The 25,015-nt window shown below is 41.1% G+C and overlaps 1 protein-coding gene across 1 annotated transcript in view; it reads left to right on the top strand.

Moving 5' to 3' along the window:
* The window catches only part of LOC132816349 (protein diaphanous homolog 3-like), a 545,172-nt gene that overhangs the window by 181,104 nt on the left and 339,053 nt on the right, over positions 1–25,015 (top strand). The window contains exon 17 of the mRNA XM_060825802.1: positions 8,430–8,544. Coding sequence (XP_060681785.1) covers positions 8,430–8,544 — 115 coding nt within the window. The remainder of the gene's footprint in view (positions 1–8,429; positions 8,545–25,015) is intronic.

Genomic DNA, 25,015 nt, shown 5'->3' on the forward strand with positions numbered 1-25,015 from the left:
GTATTGAGTGGTTCCCTAACAAGAGCAGATTTCTTCATTAGAAGCATTGATATGTAGTAAACAGCCCTTGAAACAGAAAAATAGTGGCAAGCTCCTTATAGAGCAACATAAATTGGGAAAACATTCTTTTATTTTCACTGATGAAAGACCATCGTCCTTGAAACATTAACTGTCCTTTCACAAATACTGCCAGACCTACTGCTTGTTTCTAGCATTTTCTAATTTTATTTCACTTACTCTTGTATAGTAACACAATGTAACGTGGATTAAGTGGAAGACTAAAGAGAATAATTCGACAATTTGGATTTGGGGCAAATCAAGCTGATGAGTTTCTGATCTCTTTTTTTTCAGTGCTGGTTTGGAAGTGTAAGCATACTTTTTTAATGACTCAGACCACTGCAAAGTGATCATGGAGCTTTAATTTGATCTCCCAAAATTTGATATTAAATTCCATCCATGTAGGTGTCTGGTGAAGGTACTGGGATCAGATTGTTACAATCAGGAATGATTGATATTGGAGCTGAAATATGTAGATTGGTTTACAGTTGAATATTTTTTATCTGCCTCGGCTGTATTACATATGTGTAAATTAGTTTCTGGTGCTCACACTTGATTTTCTGAAATGAGAAAGTGATCTATTTCCAAGCCAAAATTTTTTTTTTGTCTAATGCAAGCAAAAGGCACTGTTCTTAAAATGTATGTCTTGAATCTGATCAAGAAGACAGAATAATATAATAGAAGAAAGGGTATTTGTATCCTATCTTAGTGCCACCACCTCCATTCAAAGAGAAATGCACCTGATTTGGTATATATGACAGCAGAGTACGCTCAGTTTTTATTTGGCTTCCTCATCTCCCTCTGGTTGTTTCAGGCATGAGTCATTTTCTAATTTTTTTTTTGTTTTTGGCCTAAAACACTGTTCAGCAGAGCCAAATCTCTAAGTTTATCTGTTTCCTACCTACATAAGAATTGAAGAACTAGGAGCAACAGGAGACAATTCAGCCCCTCAAGCCTGCTTCATTATTTAATATGATCATAGCTGATCTCATTGTGGCCTCAACCCTGCTTTCCTGCCTGCTCTCTATAACCCATTACGAACTAAATTTACTCAGGGCAGCAGACTCGTGCAGTAAATGTTGACCACAGCATCACCCAAGCATGAACAACTGAAATAAAATGTGCTGTTGATTGAATGCATTTGTGGACTAGCATTTTTGAGATGTGATAGCCATTAATGGCATCCCTATACATACCATGACTGAAGTTATCTCAACATTTATTTGTGCAGGCATTGACCTTTACAAGGAGCCTGCAAAAACACCAGTACATTGGCATCCTGTTAAGCAGGATCAGATCAAGCAATAATAACAGGAAATACTGGAAATACTCAGCATATCAGACAGCTTTTGTGCAGAGGAATGGAAATACTGTTTCACGTTGACTTGAAATATAAACTGATTCTCTCCCTCGATTCTGCCTGACCTGTTGAGTGTTAATAGCATTTCCTGTTCTTATTTTTGACTTCCTGTAGTATTTTGTTTTGGCATCAAGCATTTAATTCCGTGTTTAACACCAATTTTAAAAACTCATTTATTACTTTTCTGATCGTTCAAGTGTTTCTAACAGATTGATGTGATTAGATTAGATTACTTACAGTGTGGAAACAGGCCCTTCGGCCCAACAAGTCCACACAGACTTGCAACCCACCCATACCCCTACATTTACCCCTTTACCGAACACTATGGGCAATTTAGCATGGCCAATTCACCTGGCCCGCACATCTTTGGACTGTGGGAGGAAACTGGAGCACCCGGAGGAAACCCACGCAGACACAGGGAGAATGTGCAAACTCCACATAGTCAGTCGCCTGAGTCGGGAATTGAACCCAGGTCTCTGGCGCTGTGAGGCAGCATTGCTAACCACTGTGCCACCGTGCCACCAAATTTCTAATGATGTTTCTAATGTCTCCAAGGAGAGCTCATTGCTTTCTGCTTTTCTTACTTTTCTCACTCTTCTGACCAAGTGGGCACCAAAAGTTGTGATTTTTATTTAGTTGAGCTCAATCCATAAGATATAAGAGCAGAATTAGAACATTGTGCCAATTGAAACTACTCCACAATTTGATCATGGCTCATATATTTCTCAACTCCATTCTCCTGCCTTCTCCCCATAATCCTCGATCCCCTGCCTCATCAAGAACTCCGGTGGTTGGTAGAGAGACAAACTCAAGCATTTGGGTAGCCTAGGATCCCCATGATTTTTTTCTCAGATTTGTAACATGGAGAAGACGTTCTAGTTTTGCTACACAGCCTTAAATAGATAGCAGTTATGAGGATAAGCTGAACTTGGTAGAGAATTATTGTTATGGTCTGCTTCCAACTGTGGGTTGGACCGTACTTGTCAGCCCCTGCTCATCTAAAATAGGAAGGCTTCCTAAAGTAAGAGCTATTCGCCATCATTTGTTTGCTTCAATCAGTGCTTAAAGCTCACAGTGAACAAGTGGATGGCATCCATCTCACTGGTAAACCAACAGAAGAAAGATGTCAAATCTTAAATTGGCAAAATGGAATGTCAGGACTGTATGCATGAAACTAACAGATGACTGGTTGATTGTTGATAATGCAAATAGGTTATGATTGATGTGAAATTTGATAGACTGAATATTCCCATAGTTTTCCTACAAGTGAACAGGCCTGCTAGGTGTGGAAACAAAACATTACATATTTATGTGGCAGAAAAGAAATGTTAGAAAAATTTAGACTTTATTGTGAGTATTACTCTCAATGGTGGAACATCCCGTACCTCATCCAGAACATGTTTTTCCATCCACCTCCTAAGTTGAACATCCCAGGAGTATCTATACCTTCCAATGTGTGCTCCACTACAGGGATGCAAGGCCAGTTCTATGATAATCTTGACACTAGTTTCAGCAGAATCCCTAAAGCTTTACTTAGTGGAGGATTTCAACACAAGTGTGGATATAGATCGTGAGGCGTAGTCCTTCGCACTCAGACACCATGACCCAGATAAAGATAAATGAGAACTTGTAGTTTGCCGCTAGCATGAGCTTTTTGTAGATACTACCTCCTTTGTGAATAAACAGTGTCACCAGATGTCTTGGAAACATTCAAAATCAGGACATTGGCAACTGCTGGATCTCAGAGAGATATAACTCTGAAACAATGTTCTCAATACACATGCTGGCTCTGATATGGATCACCCCCAAGTGTATCAGGGTTAAATTACCCTTGCAATGTTTTGTGAAAAGTAGAAATGCTTTCACCATATGAACACCTGTCATACTGCCATCCAGGTAAAAATCATATCATAAAAGATTCTTAATTGACATGATCTTCTCAGTCTGAGAAGAGATATGCTGTGAGCAAGTATTACAGATGTGACTAATATATATATATTGCCTTCATCGATGTCACAAAGATATTCAATTATGTGAGTAGAAGCTGTCTGTCTTAAGTTGCTGGAGGAAATTGGCTGCATGTCAAAGCTGTTCAAAGCGATCGCTTTCTATGATCAAATGATGGGTAGGGTAGGTTAATTATGCTGGGCAACATTGGAACCCACTGAGATCTGCATTGTAGCCGTATTCTAGCATTGCTGCTCTTTGACATATTCTTGTCTTTGCTACAGTCATATCTCTTCAGGTCATTTACAGACGCTGTTTATTTACATTCCACAATTATTGGAAAGCTGTTCAGTCTTGCTCACTTGAAATCCAAGACAAATGTGCAACACATCCTCATCAGAGAGCTGCTTCATTCTGACAGAATTTATAGCAAAAGTTTCCAGTGTGATGTAACTGAAATTATACATTGAAAAATACCTTGATTGTTTGTTAAGTTTCTCATCTGTTAGAATGACCATGATAGTTTCACTTCTTTCATATGTAAATCTCAACATCTTATCTGCACTGACACCAATTGTTACAGTTAACATGAGAATGTAACTTTTAAAAGAAGTTTTGTGATTTACATATGAAAGAAGTGAAACTATCATGGTCATTCTAACAGATGAGAGACTTAACAAACAATCAAGGTATTTTTCAATGTATAATTTCAGTTACATCACACTGGAAACATTTGCTATAAATTCTGTGTCTTACAACTGTGTACTCCACAACCACCTGATGAAGGAGCAGCGCTCTGAAAGCTAGTGTGCTTCCAATTAAACCTGTTGGATTACAACCTGGTGTTGTGTGATTTGTAACTTTGTACACCCCAGTCCAACACCGACACCTCCAAATCTTGAAATACGTTTTGTGTCACACTTTATTCCAATAGTTATCAAGTCAAGTGTAAACTATTGTACAGCTGGAACAGTTCTGGTGGTGCTTGACAAATGTGTGTTCATTTTTATTATGTTATGATCACAGCCAGCATATTTATAATAGAGCTTAGCTAGGGACCAGTAACTTTTTTTTTGAAAGTAGATATAGTGTATTCAGGAGACATACTAGGAGAACAATGCCACAATATTTCATGGTCATGAGCGAATGACAACGAACTTCAGTATACGATGTTACAACAGTAATATAATCTGCAATACAAGTGCAGCTTATTTCAAACAGCCATAATTAAGATGTGGTTGGTATTGATAATATTCTGTGATCAAAAATTCCACACATCAAATAGCAAAAGCAACCAAGATAAGTCCCGAGGATTTCTGAACAGTTCCTCAAAGGTGTTAGTTAAGCTGTAGATCATTAAATCTCACTAACGTTCACAAGGCATCACAACTCTTCAATTTTGCCAGTATGGCCTGAAACTCTATCTTATGCTGCCTCAATGACAGTCAATCACTCTCCTCCAGGGCTATGCTGTGCTGTACTCTGAAATTGCACTCTAGATCTGAGGAGCATAAGTTGGGAGCACAGGCTGTCAGGGAAGGATGTCATTGAAATGTGGAACTTTTTCAAGGAACAGATACGACGTGTCTTTGATATGTATGTACCTGTCAGGCAGGAAAGAGATGGTCGTGTGAGGGAACCTTGGTTGACGAGGGAGGTTGAATGTCTCGTAAAGAGGAAGAAGGAGGCTTACATAAGGTTGAGGAAACAAGGTTCAGACAGAGTTTTGGAGGGATACAGGATAGCCAGGAGGGAGTTTAAGAAAGGGATTAGGAGAGCTAAGAGAGGGCATGAAAAATCTTTGGTGGGTAGGATCAAGGATAACCCCAAGGCCTTTAATGCGTATGTGAGAAACATGAGAATGACGAGAACGAGGGTAGGTCCGATCAAGGACAGTTGTGGGAGACTGTGTATTGAGTTGGAAGAGATAGGAGAGGTCTTGAATGAGTACTTTTCTTCAGTATTTACAAATGAGAAGGACCGTAATTTTGAAGAGGAGAGTATGAAATGGACTGGTAAGCTAGAGGAGATGCTTGTTAGGAAGGAAGATGTGTTGGGCATTTTGAACAACTTGAGGATAGACAAATCACCGGGCCTGATGGGATACATCCTAGGATTATGTGGGAAGCAAGAGAGGAAATTGCAGAGCCGTTGGCAATGATCTTTTTGTCTTCACTGTCAACGGGGGTGATACCAGGGGACTGGAGAGTGGCAAATGTTGTGCCCCTGTTCAAATAAGGGAATAGGGATAACCCCGGGAATTACAGGCCAGTTAGTCTTACTTCGGTGGTAGGCAAAGTAATGGAAAGGGTACTGAGGGATAGGATTTATGAGTATCTGGAAAGACACTGCTTGATTAGGGACAGCCAGCACGGATTTGTGAGGGGTAGGTCTTGCCTTACAAGTCTTATTGAATTCTTTGTGGAGGTGGCCAAGCATGTGGATGAGGGTAGAGCAGTGGATGTAGTGTACATGGATTTTAGTAAGGCATTTGATAAGGTTCCTCATGGTAGGCTTATGTGGAAAGTCAGGAGGCATGGGATAGTGGGAAGTTTGGCCAGTTGAATAGAGAACTGGCTAACCAGTCGAAGTCAGAGACGGTGGTAGATGGTAAATATTCAGCCTGGAGCGCAGTGACAAGTGGAGTTCTGCAGGGATCAATTCTGGGTCCTCTGCTGTTTGTAATTTAATTAATGACTTGGAAGATGGAGTCGAAGGGTGGGTCAGTAAATTTGCAGATGATACGAAGATTGGTGGAGTTGTGGATAGTGAGGAGGGCTGTTGTCAGCTGCAAAGGGACTTAGATATGATGCAGAGCTGGGCTGAGGAGTGGCAGATGGAATTCAACCCTGTCAAGTGTGAGGTTGTCCATTTTGGAAGGACAAATAAGAATGCGGAATACAGGGTTAACGGTAGGGTTCTTAGTAAGGTGGAGGAGCAGAGGGATGTAGGGGTCTATGTTCATTGATCTTTGAAAGTTGTCACTCAGGTGGATAGAGTTTATAAGAAGGCCTATGGTGTATTAGTGTTCATTAGCAGAGGGATTGAATTCAAGAGTCGTGAGGTGATGTTGCAGCTGTACAGGAGCTTGGTAAGGCCACATTTGGAGTACTGTGTGCAGTTCTGGTCGCCTCACTTTTGGGAAGATGCGGAAGCTTTGGAGAGGGTGCAGAGGAGATTTACCAGAATGTTGCCTGGAATGGAGAATAGGTTGTATGAGGATAGGTTGAGAGTGCTAGGCCTTTTCTCATTGGAACGGCGAAGGATGAAGGGTGACTTGATAGAGGTTTATAAGATGATCAGGGGAATAGATAGAGTAGACAGTCAGAGACTTTTTCCCCGGGTACAACAGAGTGTTACAAGGGGACATAAATTTAAGGTGAAGGGTGGAAGGTATAGGGGGGTGTCAGGGGTAGGTTCTTTACCCAGACAGTGATGGGGGCATGGAATGCGCTGCCTGTGGGAGTGGCAGAGTCAGAATCATTGGTGACCTTTAAGCAGCAATTGGATAGGTACATGGATAGGTGCTTAAGCTAGGTCAAATGTTCGGCACAACATCGTGGGCTGAAGGGCCTGTTCTGTGCTGTATTGTTCTATGTTTTCTATGTTTTCTACTTAACTCAGTTCTTCAATGACAGATTGTTTCAGCAACTAAAACTGCTCTTAGACTTTTCTCTGAGCTCTAATTTAGTTCAGTTGCATCAAGCAAATGTTGCTTATGACCTTTTCACTTAATGTCTCTCAGCTACACTGAAGTATTGATGATTGTGACCAAACCCCACATTCCTTCCCCTGAAACAAAGCCAGCAACCTTCCTGATATTTTAGCTCCTCGTTCCAGCAGTACAGAGCCATCCAACTATTTTGTTGATGTTCATTTGTGGGAATGGAGGAATTGATGCCCATCCTAAACAGCTCAGACAGTGGTTAAAAGTCAAGCACATTACAATGGGTTTGTGTTGGCCAGTCCAGGAAATGACATCAGTTTCCTTCCCCTAAAGGATTTGTGTTATCCAAGATGGTTATTCTGACAGTTGGTAAGGTTTCATGGTCATCATTAGGCTTAATTCAAACTTTTTATTGATTTCAAATTTCACTATCTACCATGTTGGGATTCAACCCCAGTTCCCCAGAACATTGCCTAAGTCTCGACAATAACATACCAGACCATTGCTTCAAGCCACACTTGACTCTATTCCGATTCTGTGTTGCTCAGTTGGCTTTCCAGCAGTGCAGCTAGCAGCAGTTCTAACATGGAATCAATATCTGTGTCTCTCTCTGTCTGTCTGTCTGTCTGTCTCTATTTCTCCCTCCTTCCTCTCTCTCTCTCTGCCTCTTTCTCCAATATGCAACCTTTGAATTCCTCTTTAGTGACCCTAAACTAGCCTGAATGATCTGTTGAAAACCTACTGTAATTGTGATGCAGAATTGAATGTTAGTAACATTTTGAAACAATCAAATGTAGGATATTCTCACAGAATGCTGGAAATGAATTTCATCACAATATTGAGAAAGGTCAGCAGTTAGTACAGTGTTGTGATCTAGAGTGTTATCGAAACTTTAATGGTCAATCATAAATATCTGAAATGAAAATTATCCTCTAATTCATAAAAGGCAGTCATTAGGAAACACTTCTTACGTGCTGTAGAAAAAAAATAATGTTGCATTGCACACTTCTCTGCCAGAACATTAATAGGCTTGACTTTTTGTGATTTAGCCTATTTTTCTAATAAACCTGTTCATCAATGTTATTGTACACCTCTGGAGCAGGTAGGACTTGAACCTCAGCTTCCCAACCCAGAGGAAGGTACTCTACCACTTCATCACAAGAGGGTTCAACGCTATGTCAGGGCGGGGCAGCCATGATTTGGTATACGCATCAAGATACTTAAAACCGAGTAGAATTGTGATGCATCATTTATTAAAAATATATAACTTGCTAATAGCTACCAAAATATTTTTGCTTAAATTTTATCCACTTAGCTTTAAGGAATCAAATTATTGAATCAAACATCAAACACAGATTATTTAACCCCAATGTTTTGATTTGTGCTCTGTTCTCACAGATTAGACCACTTGAAATGCCTGAGAACTGCTTCTGGATAAAAGCAAATGAAGAGAAATATGAAAGCCCCGACCTGTTCACTCAAATTAGTCTTAGATTTGGTGCGCAAAAACGAGGTACCATATTCACTTTGAACATTATCTGTGTATTTGCCGAAAGCAATTTGTTTTGAATAGTTTTCCTGTTGCCTGCTTTTAATTTTGTAGGTAGTTTGCAACTGTCAATTACTTCAGAGTTCTGCATGTTTCTGAATGTTTAGAAATTTTACATATTGTCTATAATACATGCTGGATATTATCTTAGTGGAGCTAGAATATAAGGGAATCTGGCTCAGACAGCACTCAAACACTGGTACAGGGATTGCACCCAATGTTGTACCTTCTTAATTTTAATATTGAGCATCCTCATTCTGCATGCAGATACACAGCAATTAAATCTGGTTTTGTAAACATTCCAGTCTTAGTTTGCATCTCCTGTTATTTTCATACTGACTTGCATTTTGAGATGTGTTCAGAACAACTTTCTTGATTTTCCTGGCATAATTTGAAAATTAGAATTACTGGATGTGGTTCTAGGGAATGAGGTGGCAAATGATAGAAGGGAAAATTTGGAGAACAGTATTCATCACATTACAAAGTTTAGTTTAGCTATGGAAAATGACAAGGAGCAATATCAAGTAAAGAGAAACATTATGAGGGTGATGGTCTCATGTCAGAGCATAAGACCATAAGAAAAAGGAGCAGAATTAGGCCATTTGGTCCATTGAGTCTGTTCTGCCATTCAATCATGGTTGAAATGAATCGCAACACTGTTCTTTGATCCCCTTAGTAATCAAGTACCTATCTCTCTATGTCTTAAATGTAATCGATGACAGTCTGTGTAATCATAGACTTAAGCGGCAATGATTTCCACAGATTAACCCACCTTCTAGCTGAAGAAATTCCTCATCTCAGTTCGAAAGGGCCATCCCTTCACTCTGAGGCTGTGCTCTTGGGTCTTACTAATGGAAACATCTTCTCCATGTGCACTCTATCAGGCCTCTCAGTATTTTGTAAGTTTCAATGAGATTCTCCCATCATCCTTCTAAACTCCATCAAGTACTGATCCAATGTACTCAACTGCTCCTCATTTAACAAGCCCTTCAACCCCAGATCATTCTTCTAAACCTCCTACAGACCCCTTCCAATGCCAGCAAATCCTTCCTTAAATATGGGGCCCAAAACTACTCTCAATGTTCCAAATGTGGTTTGACCAGAGCCTCAGCAGTACATTTCTGCTCTTGTATTCTCACCCTCTTGAACGAAGGTGAACATTGCATGTGCGAACCAAACCTGCGTGTTAACCTAAATAGAATCCTGAATTAGGACTCTTTAGTCCCTTTGTGCTTCAAATTTCTGAAGCCTTCTCCATTTGGAAATTAGCCTACATCTCTATTCCTACCAAAGTATATAACTTCACACTTTGTGTCATTGCAAACTTATCAATGTGAATAGTTTTGGTCCCAACATGGACACCAGTGGAACTTCACTTGTCACTGGCTACCATCCTGCAAAAGACCCCTTTATTTGCAGTCTCTGCCTTCTGCTCGTCAACCAATTCTCCATCCATGCCAGTGCCTTGCCCTTGTATCTTATTTAGCAGCTTCCTGTGCAGCACTTTGTCAAAGGCCTTCTGGAAATCGATTGGCTCTCTTTTGTCTAAATTGTTTAATATCACCTCAAAGAATTTAGCAGATTTGTCAAGCATGACCACCCCTCGACAAAGCCGTACTGACTGAGTCCCATGCACTCTGAGAAGCTCCTCAATCTCATCCTAAAAGTTGGAATTAAAAATCTTAGGCTGTAGTCAGGCTTCTGCCTTCCTCCTTTCTTAAACAGAGGTATTGTATTAGCCATCTTCCAGTCCTCTGCGACCCTTCCTGACTCCAGTGATTCCTGAAATCTCCTCAACTACCTCCTTCAGAATTCTGGGGGGCAATCCATCTGGTTCAGGTGAATATTCTGCCTTCAGACTGAAATAACACAACAGAGCATGGCATCCTGTCACCACATCACCATTTATTTACACGTGGAGAGTCCTTGACACTGATCCAGCTCCCTCAGAGCGAGCTCTGAATGAACAGAACTGTTGATACTTCTGTCGTCATCTGTCAGCCAGGGCTCCCTGACTACCAGATTAACAGCCTCAATCAGGGAACTCATATTTAATGAGATCCACCTGGCTGACCTCGTTACAATAATTGCACTGCACCCCCTCTGACTCCAAGGACATAGGCTAGTTTGTTTTTGTAGCTCCTTCTGGGGAGAGTCAGATCCTCCAATTCTGCCTCTGGTACAGGTGGTGGGTAACGCACAGTAGCTTGCTTCTTGCGCCTGGGGTGTCTCTTCTCCCGGTGGCAGAGGTGTTGAAGCAGTGCCATTTGCCATGGTCCATCTCAGATTCTGTGGCATCTTTCATGCTTGATGGAGAGGGTGAACCCATGGGTTCCAGAACAGTTGGAAAGGCTGTTGAGGAGCCGGGCACAGTTTGCTTCTGTACCATTTGATAATTTGCAGCTTTTATGTGCTTCACATACTTGTTTGGGACTGTTGCACCTGCCCGAACTTTATATGTCTCTTGTCCTGAACTCGCATCTACCATGTCTCTTATTAGTGCTGGGATTTTCCATGGTTCCTACACAGAACATCGTCCCCTGAAGCAAACTGTCTGTCTTCTGAACGGCGCCTTGTGTCCGGCATTGGCATTTGTGATACCGGTTCATCCTCACCTCCACAAGGTCTGGGAAGAACAGATTTAACCTGCTGTGGAGTCTTCACCCCATTAGCATCTTTGCTGGAGCTATTCCTGTAGTTGCATGAGGGCGGTCCTCTAATCAAATAGGAACCGGGACAGTTTGGTATCAAATTAAGCTGTGGGCTATTTCTTTAAGCCTGTCTTCAAAGTTTAGGCTGCTCTTTCTGCCAAACTATTGGATGGTGGATGGTATGAGTTGACCTTATATTGAATACCATATATGTTGACTTTAGAAAATATTCAAATTACCTGTTGGTCAATGATAGCCTGTTATCTGTGACCAACATTTCCAGGAGTCTGCATATTGCAAAGACGTGCACAGCTTTTCTCTCGTTGTCCCCTTATTTAGCAAATGAACTCTATACATGTCCAGCCACTTTGAGTGGGTGTCCACAAGATTAAGAACATTGAACCCCTGAAGGGATCTGAGCTGAAAATGTGCTGCTGGAAAAGCACAGCAAGTCAGGCAGCATCCAAGGAGCAGCAGAATCGACATTTCGGGCATGAGCCCTTCTTCAGGAATGAGGAAAGTGTGTCCAGCAGGCTAAGATAAAAGGTAGGGAGGAGGGACTTGGGGGAGGGGCGATGGAGATGTGATAGGTGGAAGGAGGTGAGGGTGATATGCCGAAGCGGGGGTGGGGGCGGAGAGGTCAGGAAGAAGATTGCAGGTTAGGAAGGCGGTGCTGAGTTCGAGGCATTTTACTGAGACAAGGCGGGGGGAGGGGAAATGAGGAAACTGGAGAAATCTGAATTCATCCCTTGTGGTTGGAGGATTCCTAGGCGGAAGATGAGGCGCTCTTCCTCCAGCCGTCGTGTTGCTATGGTCTGGCGATGGAGGAGTCCAAGGACCTGCATGTCCTTGGTGCAGTGGGAGAGGGAGTTGAAGTGTTGAGCCACGGGGTGGTTGGGTTGGTTGGTCCGAGTGTCCCAGAGGTGTTCTCTGAAACGTTCCGCAAGTAAGCGGCCTGTCTCCCCAATATAGAGGAGGCCACATCGGGTGCAGCGGATGCAGTAAATGATGTGTGTGGAGGTGCAGGCGAATTTGTGGTGGATATGGAAGGATCCCTCAAGGGTGGAGGAGCGGGAAGTGGAGGAGATGCGGTGAAGGGCATCGTCGATCACGTCAGGGGGGAAATTGCGGTCATTGAAGAAGGAGGCCATCTGGGTTGTGTGGAAGAGCGCCTCATCTTCTGCCTAGGAACCCTCCAACCACAAGGGATGAACTCAGATTTCTCCAGTTTCCTCATTTCACACACACACCACCACCCCCCCCCCCCCCCCCCCCACCCCTCAGTCAAATCCCTCGAACTCAGCACTGCCTTCCTAACCTTCTTCCCGACCTCTCCGCCCCCACCCCCGCTCCGGCCTCTCACCCTCATCTTGACCTCCTTCCACCTATCGCATTTCCAACGCCCCTCCCCCAAGTCCCTCCTCCCCACCCTTTATCTTAGCCTGTTGGACACACTTTCCTCATTCCTGAAGAAGGGCTCATGCCCAAAACGTCGATTCTCCTGCTCCTTGGATGCTGCCTGGCCTGCTGCGCTTTTCCAGCAGCACATTTTAAGCTCTGATCTCCAGCATCTGCAGTCCTCACTTTCTACCCTGAAGGGATCTGCATAGTAACTGTGTAACCGAGTCCATGGTTTACCTGGTCATTCCCATGGAGCTCGTGGCAGTGAATTTTGTCCTTGTTGGCACTCTGGGCTCTGCCTCACCAACATGACTATGTCTGAATCCAATCCTGGCCATCAGAGATAACTTCTCGCCAACATGTACATTTCGAAAACTCCTGAATGACCCTGCTGGAGTTCGGCCAATATCTGGTGACAGCCTTTGCTCAGGACAATTACTCTTGCTCCATAACAACATACTATCCTCTACTATGATCTGGTCTCTCCTTGTCCAAAAAAGTTTCAAATCTGGTTGTGACGGCCCTTACGTTTCCCATATCACTCCCAACCAGGACAATCCACCACTGAATTCAGTCTGAGGCTATGGGCAGCACCATCTTCTTCTCTTTAAGCAGACCTAGCAGGGGTTTGTGGTCCATTAATAGTACCAATTTATGTCTGTAAAGGTATGGTGGAATTTCGTAACTCCAAATATGAATGCCAAACTTTCCTTCTTTTCTTGCGCATAATTACACTTAGCCAAAGTCCTGGATAAATTCTCTATGGGCATTCATCTACATTGTGCCATCTATGAATTAATACTACCCTAATGCTCTATGGGGAGGCATTGCACACCAATACTAGATCTCACTTGGAATCATAGTGTGCCAACACCTTAAAGGATGACAGCTGTTTCTTCACTGAAAGCTGTGGCTTGGCTACTTGCCTATTTCCAAGGCTAACCTTTTTTTTAAGAGTTGATACAAAGGTGCCAGGACGGAGGCCAGGTTACATAACACTTACCATAATAATTCACCGGCCTAAGAAAACACCTAAGCTCTGGTACAGATGTGGGAGCTGGCACATCTTTGATCACCCTCACTTTATCTTCTAATAGTATTGATTCTGATTTGGATGTAGCTAAGCAATTGAACTGTTCCAAAAAAAAAGTGGGTGGACTTTCCAGGATGAGCACTATCCTGAATACCCAGTTCTGAGTTCTCAATTTAGGTTTAATGGGGCTATTTTGCTGTCTCGAGTTCTCATACTGGCAGCAACTACAATGGCCTGCCTGGATCCTTAAGAAAATGTTAACCATTTGCTTGGGGCTTGACCTTGTTTTGGGATTTTGCTGTGGGCTGACCTAGAGTTCCTCTGGTCAGAGTATGTCCTGAGTGAGATTATGCAATTGTCTTCAGTCAGGTGATATCTCCCAAGCTCAGTGGACCAGACAAGAGTGTCCACATCCATCAGAGTACCCTGTAACTCATATGCCCCACTTGTTGCATTTTCCAATTAAAAAGCCAGTCGTAGTGTCTATTTGAAGTCCAGTTGGGCTTCAGCTCATAGGTGTTTTTGTATAGTTGCATCGTTAGTTCCACTATCATCGCCATGAAACAATTCCACAAAGGCCAGTATCCCTTCACCAAGTCCCCCTTTATTTCCACGTGGAAAGTCCTTGACAATGATCCAGTTTCCTCAGAGCCAGCTCTCAGAGTGAACAGGATGACTGAGACTTCTTTTTTTATATTTTATTAACCAGTATGCATCGCAAACAAAGTTAACATTAGCAGCTGTATACAATAAACAGCAATTTACAAGGGAAAGAGACTTCTGTTTTTATCTGTCAGTCAGGGCTCCATTTTGGACCAGATTAATAGCCTCAATTAGGGAACTCATTTTCTGTGAGGTCCACCTTGTTACACTCACTACGCAGTCCTTTCAGCTTCCCCATCACCTTTTCCTTAATAAATGCCACCACACTCCTCTCTGCCCCATGACTTTTTTGATGTTTTGGTGTGCTGCTTATTTCTTTCACTGTGAAAACTGATGTAAAGTATATGTTCAGTTCCTCCAACATTTCTTTGTTCCCCTTTACTACTTCTGCAGCTCATCTTCCATTGCTCCAATGTACACTATTGCCTCTCTCTCACCTTTTTTGTATATAAAAGAAAACCTCTTGTAATCATCTTTTATAATAGGAGCTAGTTTACTCCAATATTTCATCATCTCCCTGCTTATTGCTTTTTAGTTATCCTCTGCTGGTTTTTAAAGACTTTCTAATCCTGTGACTTCCCGATTTTGTTCACCAAAGGTCTAACTTTTCGTTAGTTTTTATGCTATTTGTGACTTCCACTGTCAGCCATGGTTACCTCATCCTCCCCTTTGTACGTTTTTCTTCCTTGGGATAATAGTCTGCTGTGCCTCCCAAATTACCTACAGAACTGCTCTTGTGTCTTATGGTCTTACTGTCTTCTGTAGGCATATAAATATTAAGAGATGGGGTCAGCCTAATGATCAACTAAGATGGAATCATGAACATCGAGGCATGCATGTTGAAGTATGAATTAAGTACTTTGCAACTGTCTTTAGCACCTTCTTGTTACTTGCTAAGGTCATTGTGAAAGGATGTAGTTGCTGTACTGAATAGGCTAAAATATATTTGAGGAGGTACAATAAAGTCATACTTTGCATAAAATTGTTAAATCACCAGGTCTTGTTAGGATTCATCTGAAGATGCTGAAGGAATTGAGGGTGGAAATTGTGAAAGTACTACGTAAGATTTTCCAATCCTCCTGACATAACTGCATGGAGGCCAGTGTCCCATCACCAAGTCATCTTTTATTTACCAGTGTGCAGTAGACTGGCTGTGGCCAGGCAGCTCGGAGTCAGTCCTCAACTGAGGAAATTCTAGTCTCCTGGTTTCTTGGTCAGCCAAGGCTTTCCTGATTGGCCCAGGTTAACAACCTGAATCAACAACCTCTTAGTCATCGAGGTCAACCTGGTTCTGATCACTACACCTCCTTAGTTACAAGTGTGGTGCCAGAGGAATTGGAAATGTTTTGCTCCAATTCAAAAATAGTTGCAAAGATAAATCCAGAAACTTTAGGCCTGTCAATTTTACAAATGTTAACTTTTATAAATCTTAATGTTCACTTGCAGATGTATTTTAATTAAGGAAAACTAGCATGATTCATTAAAGGTAACTTGTTTAGCTAACTCAACTGAGATTTTCTGATGATGTATCAGAAGGGGTGAGTGCATTTTTAAATATGAGCAGACCAGATAAAATATGCTAAGTACTGGAATCTATTACAAAACATCAGGGACACTGTGTGGTTACTGGTGGTCAAAACGCCCAACTATTCCTGATGCATTTCTGGTTGGCTTAAAGTGTTACAGTGAAGGTATGGACCATTTTTATGCTTAGCTATCCAGTAATTCATGCACTTCTTCGTATCACTCTCACCCTACAGAACGAGGTCAACAACTTCCAAAAAATGCATTCTGTGATTCAAGAGCTTAGAGGCACCACTGGTTGCGCCTTCAGGATATGTTTCCCTTATTGAGGCAGAAATAGATGTGGCCATAAAGTTATGGACTTAATTCTAAAGGAATGTCGGAACAGAGAATCCTGGGTGTACTTGTGTACAAGTCTTTGAGGGTGATGGGGCAATTTGAGAGAGCATTACAACCACATGAGATCCTGGGACAACAGCATGAAAGTTATAATGATCTTTTACAAAACAGTTTCTGGTCTCCAGTAGAGTGTTGTGTATAATTCTGAGCACCCGCTTCAGGAAGGACGGAAAGATTTTCAACAAGATTTGCAGTGGTAGGGAACTTCAGTTTTTTGGATATGTTGGAGAATATGTATTGTTCCTGTTCGAGAATAGTAGGTTGAGAGGAGATTGGATGCAGGTGTTCAAAATCTTGAGTTGTCTCTACGTAGATAAACTGTTCTCATTAGTGGAAGGGTTGAGAAGCTGCAGACATAGTTGTAAAGTGTTTGGAAAAATAATCAAAGGTGGTAAAAAGAGAATGTTTTTTACGTACTAATTGGTTAAAATGTGGAATGCGCTGCCTGGGCATGTGTGACATTAGGGGGTTTAGACAAGACTTTCAAAAGGGAATTTGGTAGGTACCTTGAGAAAACATTGCAGGACTTCAGAGGAAGGTAGGGAAATGAGATTATTTATGCTGCTCTTCCAGAGGGTTGACATTGGTGTGATAGGCTGAATGGCCTCCTGTTGTCCAGCAGCCATTCTATGATTCTGTGTGGATTTGAATTATTACTTTCAAGTTGTTACGCATATTAAAAAAAATTCACTTTAGATTCTGTTCTAATAGTTTGCAAAGGTCAGAGGAGATTTTGAACGTTAATGCCTGTAGGGATGTTTATTAATATTTCCCATAGCATTGATGGGTTGCTTGCAGGCATGGGATTTTAGGCATTCTTCGGACTGTCACATTTCATAGGTCAATGTCAATCAAAGTATTCGAAAAAACATCAAGTTCCATTGCATAAATGAGTATATTTTTGTTCATGCTTTCACTCAAGTATCAATTAACTGAATGAATTTAAGAATTTTGTAATGCCAAATTAAATGGAGGTGCAAAACATATCCTATTGACTTAGCAGCGTACTTGAAATGTTTTCAAGGCTTGTGCAGTAATTTCTCACCAAAGCATTATCTAACATCAGAAGTAGTAACATGTACGTGTTCTGTACAATAAATGTATGAAATATCACTGGATTCATTTTAGTCTGTTGGTGTAAAACCTATAGGAGTTTCGCATTCATTGCATGGAGGAAGAGGCAGGGACTTGTTCAACTTTCCAATTTGCCCATATTTTCCATGAGGAAAGCAAACATTTCTTTCAAAGATAGCTGACTAATTAGAAACAAAATGTTTGACACTAACACTGATTTGTAACGATCTATGTCTGTTTAGTTTTAAGGATTTTGTAGTCAGATGCTATTCGTTTATATATAAAGTGTGAGAAATCCCAACAATGGGTTGTCATGCTATGACCAAAATCTAATTTGCTGAGAAATTGTCACTTGGTGCTTCATTGATTACATAGTTTTGATTGTGGAAGCTTTGAAAGGAATCAAATGGTAGAAAGGCACACTTCAACAGAAGTGTAACAGGGCCTACAAATGCCATTTTGGTGTGTGAGAACTAGAAGATAAACAGCTTAGCAGAACTTGAGTCCTAGTTGGATGTAGAACCAAGGCAAAATAGTTAAGTATCAAGCCTACCGTGTTTTTCTTGCTTTAGTCCAACTTGGAGTGAAAATGTTTATATCTGAAAGGAGTTTGAGCATGGGAAATTAGAGAAATTGAGAATTTCACCTGCTTTGGTGGCGGGGGTGTATAATCAAGTGACATCATTTCCAACTGGTATTTCTAATTGTTATAGATACCTTGCAATAGCAAGGCAAAGGAGGTTTATTTCCGTCTCCGTAGACTTTGTTTTGAAAAATAAGCATGAGAAAGGATGTCCTGGGCAGGAAAAGAGACATCAGGCCAGAGGAGATTTGGGGAATGAACAATATCTGTGTGTTGCATTGACTGGCATGACCAAATGAAGACATGAAGATTTAGCAGAAGGAGCATTTTGGTAACCGAGATCATAATTCAGTAAGTTTTAAGACCGTTATGGCTAGTCCTCGATTGAAAATGATAAGTTGGGGAAAGGCAAATTACAACAGTATGAATCAGGAACTGAAAAATTTGGACTGGGGATAGCTATTAGAAAGTAAATCCAAATCTGATATGGGAGTCTTTGGAAAGTCAGTTGACCAGAGTTTAGGACTATCACATTCCTGTGAGGATGGAAGATGCCGTGGCAGGATTCAAACCCAGAACCTGTGAACACCAGCTGAGTTTCTGGATTAATAGTCTAGCAATAATACTACTAGGTGTACATGTGACAAGGGGAGACAATAGCCTACTGGTTTATCACTGGACTGTTAATCCACAGACCCAGATAATGTTCTGGTGACTCTGGTTCAAATCTTGCTGTGTCAGATGGTGGAATTCGAATTCAATAAATGCTGGAATTAAGAGTTTAATGATAACATGAAGCTTTTGTTGATTGTCAGGAAAAACCCATCTGGTTCACTAATGTCTTTTAGGGAAGAAAACTGCCATCCTTACCTGTTCAGGCCGACAAATGACTCCATGCCTACGGCAATGTGGCTGACTCTTAACTGTCTTCTTGGCAATTAGGGATAGGCAATGAATGCTGGGCTAGGCAATGATGCCCTCATCCCGCGAAAGAATAAAAAATAGCCATCATTTCCCCAGTTTTGCTGATGATGTTGTTGTCACCTCGGTACGCACAAGCAGATGAGGTCACCTTTACTGTCCATCTTGGCATTGGCATTACACACTATGTTCTAATTTAGAGTCATTCAGGTTACAGCATGTGTAATTATTTCTGAGTTGTATTTCAGGATGTCTGTCTAAGTATCTGAATTGTTGTTTCATGTCTTTGGTGTCCAATCTGATCGAAGGTTGCTGTGGAACAATAGTGCTGATGTGCTGCTGCTGCAAGGATTCAAAAAAATGCTGTGTATGCTCATTGTGCAAGACATAGTTCATGACTTGGGAAGCCAATCTTTACCTTGCTGTACAGAGCAAATGTTGGATGGATGATTGACTGACTTTATTGGAAATACATTCTGTCAGTTGTCATGAAAGCATCGGCCAAAGAATATGTTAATGGTCGTTATATAGCAGAGTAATTACGTTATGTGGAGGGTTGTGCGCTGTCAATGATACATTGGATTTCAGAACTTCTTTGCTTTCCTACCTTTTTAAATTTGCTTCTGAAAACTTACCTCTTTAAATATGCTTTTGGCTGTTGGCCTAATGTTTATTTATGTGGCTTGCTGTCAAATATTGTTTCATAATGCTACTGTGAAGTGACTTGGATTGTTTTATTACATCAAAGGTAATGCTCCTGTGGACATGCCTCAGGATGTTTAACTAGTTCAGAAGTGTGCTACAAATGCAAGCTGTTGTGGTCACAGGTGTTGAATGACCATTATCTGGGAACTAGAGGGAAAAAACAAGCTTTGTTCAAAGATTTCAATGGAATGCACATCAATTACGTGTTTTTATTTAAAACATAAATTATTTAAGGAATGAAAGTGGTACAATCATAGCATGTCACAGCATGGAAGCAGCCCTTTTGTATGTTTTCTTAGTCAGAGAATCATGGTCATACAGTATAGAAACAGGCCCTTCGGCCCACCATGACTATGCTGATGAACAAACATCAAACTACTCTAATCTCACTTACCTGCACTTGGGCCATTGCCTACTGTGTCCCAGCATCTTAAGTGCTCATCCAGATGCTTCTTAAATGTTGTGAGAGTACCTACGTGCACCATCATCTCAGGCTGCACCTTCCATATTTACACCACCCTCTGGGTGAAAAGATATTTCTCAGATTTGCTCTAAACCATTTGTGCCACACCTTGAACTTATGCCCTCTGGTCTTAGACATGTCGGCTATGGAGAAGAGACTCATGATCTGTCTTATCTATTCCTTTCATGATTGTGCATACTTCAATCATGTTCCCCTCAGACTCATCTAAGGGAAACAGTACCAGCCTATCCAGTCTCTCTTCATTACTGAGTCTTTTCATCAGAGGCAACATGTTCTGAAGAAGGGTCACTGGACCACGAATATGCTGAGCTTTTCTAGCAATTTCTCGTTTTGAAACGTCCTGGTAAATCCACTCTGTAGCCTCTCCAGTGCGATCATGTCCTTCCAATAGTGTGGTGACCAGTACTGAACACATTATTCCGTCTGTGGCCTAATCAATGTTTTACATATGTGTAATAGTTTTAAAGTTGCTCCTTTTTTCCATGCCTTGGCTAATGAAGACAAGTATCGAATGCCTTCTTCACCACCCTATCTACCTGTGCTGACACCTCCAAGGATCTATGAACTTGTACTCCAAGGTCCCTTTATTCCTCAGTAATCCCTAGGGACCAACTATTCATTTTGAGTATCCTCCCCTGATAAAACCTCCCAAAATGCATCACTTCACTCTTACTGGAATTAAATTTCATCTGTCATTACTCTGCCCAATTCACCAGCTTATCAATATCAGACTGGAACCTGAGATTATTCCTCCTCACTATCAAAAACAGCATCACTTTTCGTGTCAATGTCAAACTTATTAATGTAACATTCCACATTCGCTTCAAATTCTTAATGTACATAACACCAGCAAGGGACCCAGCACCAGTATCTATAGTGGTGGTCACAGGCTTCCACTTTATGAAAATTTGTAACCCAGTTTTGGATCCGGTTTGCCAACTTGTCTTGGATTCCATGGGCTCTTACCTTTTAGGCCAAACTTCCATTTGGAACCTTGTCAAACACCTTAATGAAGTCAACATAATCCACATCAACTGCACTACCCTTATGAATAGTATTTACTAACCCTAGTCTGTGCTGATCATAGAACATAGAACATAGAAAAATACAGAGCAGTACAGGCCCTTTGACCCTCGATGTTGCGCTGATCCAAGCCCACCTAACCTACACTAACCCACTATCCTCCATATGTCTATCCAATGCCCATTTAAATGCCCATAAAGAGGGAGAGTCCATCACTGTTACTGGTAGGGCATTCCATGAACTCACGGCTCGCTGAGTAAAGAATCTACCCCTAACATCTGTCCTATACCTACCACCCCTTAATTTAAAGCTATGCCCCCTTGTGATCCTATGATCGATCCTTGCTTTTCCAAGTAATGATTAATCCTATTGTTCAGAATTTTTTTTCAGTAATTTCCCTAGCAGTCATATCAGACAGCTGGTCTGTAATTACCTGGCCTACCCCTGCTGCTCTTAGAATCAGAGAATCATCCAATGCTGAAGCAGACCCTTCGGTCCAACCAGTTCATGCCGTACATAATCCCAAACTAAATTAGTCTCACCTGCTCCTGGCCCGTATTGCTCCAAACCTTTTCTATTCATACACTTATCGAAATATCTTTTAAGCATTGTAATTGTACCCACATCCTCAGGAAGGTCATTCCACGTGCAAACCACCCTTTGTGTAAAATATATGCTCCTCGTGTCTTCTTAAAATCTCTTTCCCCTCACCTTAAAAATGTCCTCCCTAGTCATGAAATTCCCCCAAAAGACAAATATCATTAACTCCATCTGTACCCCTTATTATCTTAGAAACTTCCATAAGGTTGCCTCTCAACCTCCTAACCTCCAGTGAAAAACGTCCCAGCCTATCCAGCCTTTCTTTATAACTCAAACCTTCTGTAAGACTCACATCCTGGTGAGTCTCTTCTGAACCGTCTCCAGCTTAATAATGTCCTTCCTATAACTTGGCAAACAGAGCTGGATGCAATATTCCAGAAGAGGCCTCACCAATATCATGTACAATCTCGACATGACTTCCTAACTCCTATACTCAAAGGACGTCTTGAACAAAGGAACCACATTAGCTGTCCTTCAGTTATCTGGTACTTTGGCTATAGCCAGCAAATATTAAATATATCTGACAGCACCCCAGCAATCTCCTCCCTAACCTCTCATAGGTGGTGTGGCTCATCAGCCCTTGTATCTGCTAAAACATCCAATATCTTTAATACATACCTTTTCCTTATTAATGTGTTTGAGAACCTTACCATCACAACTGAAATCCCCGTCTACAATGACTTCCTCTTTGTGAATAAGATAAAAAGTATTCATTTCAGACCTCACCCATGTCTACTGGATCCATACACATGTTGCCCATTTGGTTTTTAATAGGTTCCACGCTTTCCCTGATAATGCTTTACTATACTTAGGCAACGTCTTGGGATTTTCCTTGAACCCATCTGCCAAAGATATTTTGTGACCTCTCTTTGCCTTCATAATTTACTTTGAAGCAACCTCCCACACACTCTACACTTTTGAAGGGTCTCCCCTGTTTTTAATGTGCTGTACTTTTAGCAAATTCTTACCCTTACCCTTAATTCTGAGGAACACACTGACCCTGAATTCTCACTATGCTTTTTTTTAAAAATTCCCACATTTGAACTGTAGACTTACTTGCAAGAAGCTGCTCCCATTCTACATATTGAAATTTGCATTACTTCAATTTAGATACTTAACTTCTGTAGTCTCCTTATCCTTTTCTATAATAACTTGGAAATTTAGGGAATCATGGTCACTATCCTGAAAGTGCTTGCCCACTGAAACTTCAATCACTTGACTGACTTCATTGCCTCAGGTGAGGTCTAGCACTGCCTCATATGACTATCTACATACTGGCGCAAAAAGTTTTCCTGGATGCACTTTAAAAATTTCACCCAGTCAAATTATTTCACACTATTGCTATCCCAGTTCTTTTGCATTATTTTTCTCCACATGAGCCTAATCAGATTTTTTTCATTTTACACACTCTTCAATGTTTTTTATTTTGAAATGACTAGTTAATCCCACTTGAAGGGATAATGTACTTTGATTGAACTGAGGATTGTAGGTGGAAAATCTAATTTGAGTGTAAAGAAATTTGTTCAAATTCCACTTTTGTTCATTTTGCAATTTTGAATTTCTGCAGCTGTGACATCTCCACCAACCCTAGGCCCATCAGAAAAAGTAATTGTTTCCGAAGGGACCTTGCCCTGTGCAAAATTACAACCACAACTGGGCTTACTCAGTTTTTCCTCACCTGCAGAAACAGTTGGGATGCTCTGAGATATAGTAAGGCTGTGTGTAAATGCAAGTTACTTTTCAGAAAGACAGAATTTTACAGAGGAAAGAATAAAGTCATTTGTCCCTATAGAGTTCTATATAAGAAAAATGATATTCCATTTTTGATCTCTATCTTTTCAGATCATTGGATCCACAACACTTTTGCGTGTTTGCAATTCTGTGAGGTTTTGCTTCAGTAGAATTGCTCTAAGTACACCATTGAATATTTAATTGTGACAGGATCACAATAATTATCAGAAGCAACACCAACACCATTCTAATCAAGGTCACAAGAACTGTATTGGAAATCGTGATAAGTCATACCCTGCATTACTAGGTTATATTTCAATAACTGCAGAAATTTATATTTTTGATGTTGGTATTTATATCATTTCAGCTGTGTCGAGTGTCAGGACATGCATGTGCACTATGCATCAATTCAAAATTTGAGTGTATGTGTTTTACCAGAATGGCATACAATTTAAAACATGATATAAAACATGATAGCATTCAGATAGGCATGACTAACATGAGGGAGTGAGGCCTGAGACATGGCATTCTTACATGAAAGGTGGAGATGATAGTGGGAGGGAGTATGAGGCTGTGAAGAGGGAAGTGGGTCCAGCACTCCTCATACTCCCCTGCCCTAAATCTTGACTCTCCTGACTCCCTGCAGATGAATGCAATTTTAATTTTGTGCTTATTTTCTGCACTTGCGTAGTTCTTTTGCATAAGATGTCATTGGAATTCTGTGTGATGCTGCACATGCGTGGATTTAATCCTGGCAAGATCATTGTATTTGTGTGGTTCTGCATTTGTATGCATGTGCAGTTCTGGATTTCTCAATCAGATATTTTCACTTTTCTGCAGTTAGATTAGATTCCTTACAGTGTGGAAACAGGCTCCTTGGCCAACATGTCCACATTGACCCTCCGAAGAGCAACCCTCCCAGGGCGACTCCCTCTGATTAATGTACCTAACACTATGGCCAATTCACCTAAGCGGCACATCTTTGGACTATGGGAGGAAACTGGAGCACCCAGAGGAAACCCATGCAGACATAGGGCGAATGTGTAAACTCCGTACAGATAGTCGTCCGAGGCTGGAATTGACCCTGAATCTCTGGAGCTGTGAGGCTGCAGTACTAACCACTGAGCCACCGTGCAACCCCTAAAGTTAAGGCTTTCATTCCTAAAACCAGAAGTTAAACTCTAAAGCATGTAAATTATGAACTTAATATTCACAACAGATGATATAGATTTTGTTCCTCTAATAGGTGAAAAAATAAATATTGAGCATTAATAAATTTTCAGGTAGCTGAGGAATAGAATGAAGTAACAAAGGTAACCTGTGTATGATATGGAAATGGAATACATGTGAAGAAAGATGAGAGAAATAGAAATGCAGACATAAGTTAGCCATTCCTTTTCCAGTTGTTATTCTTATTTTATAAGGTTCTTTTAATTTGAGGGAAAAATTAACATTTGACAGCTAGTATTGATCTAAACCAATGACACTTCCATACTGAAGCATTTATGTTCAAGAATAAATAACAGCACCTTAAATTAAGCCAAAAAACAAATGGGATATGGCTAATTAAGCATCTGTTGCATTGAACATATCATAGCATAGATCAATAAAGCTGTAAAGATTTATTACTATACTCTAGTGCC

Source organism: Hemiscyllium ocellatum, chromosome 6 (genome assembly GCF_020745735.1).
Source record: "Hemiscyllium ocellatum isolate sHemOce1 chromosome 6, sHemOce1.pat.X.cur, whole genome shotgun sequence".
Classification (NCBI taxonomy): Eukaryota; Metazoa; Chordata; class Chondrichthyes; order Orectolobiformes; family Hemiscylliidae; genus Hemiscyllium; species Hemiscyllium ocellatum.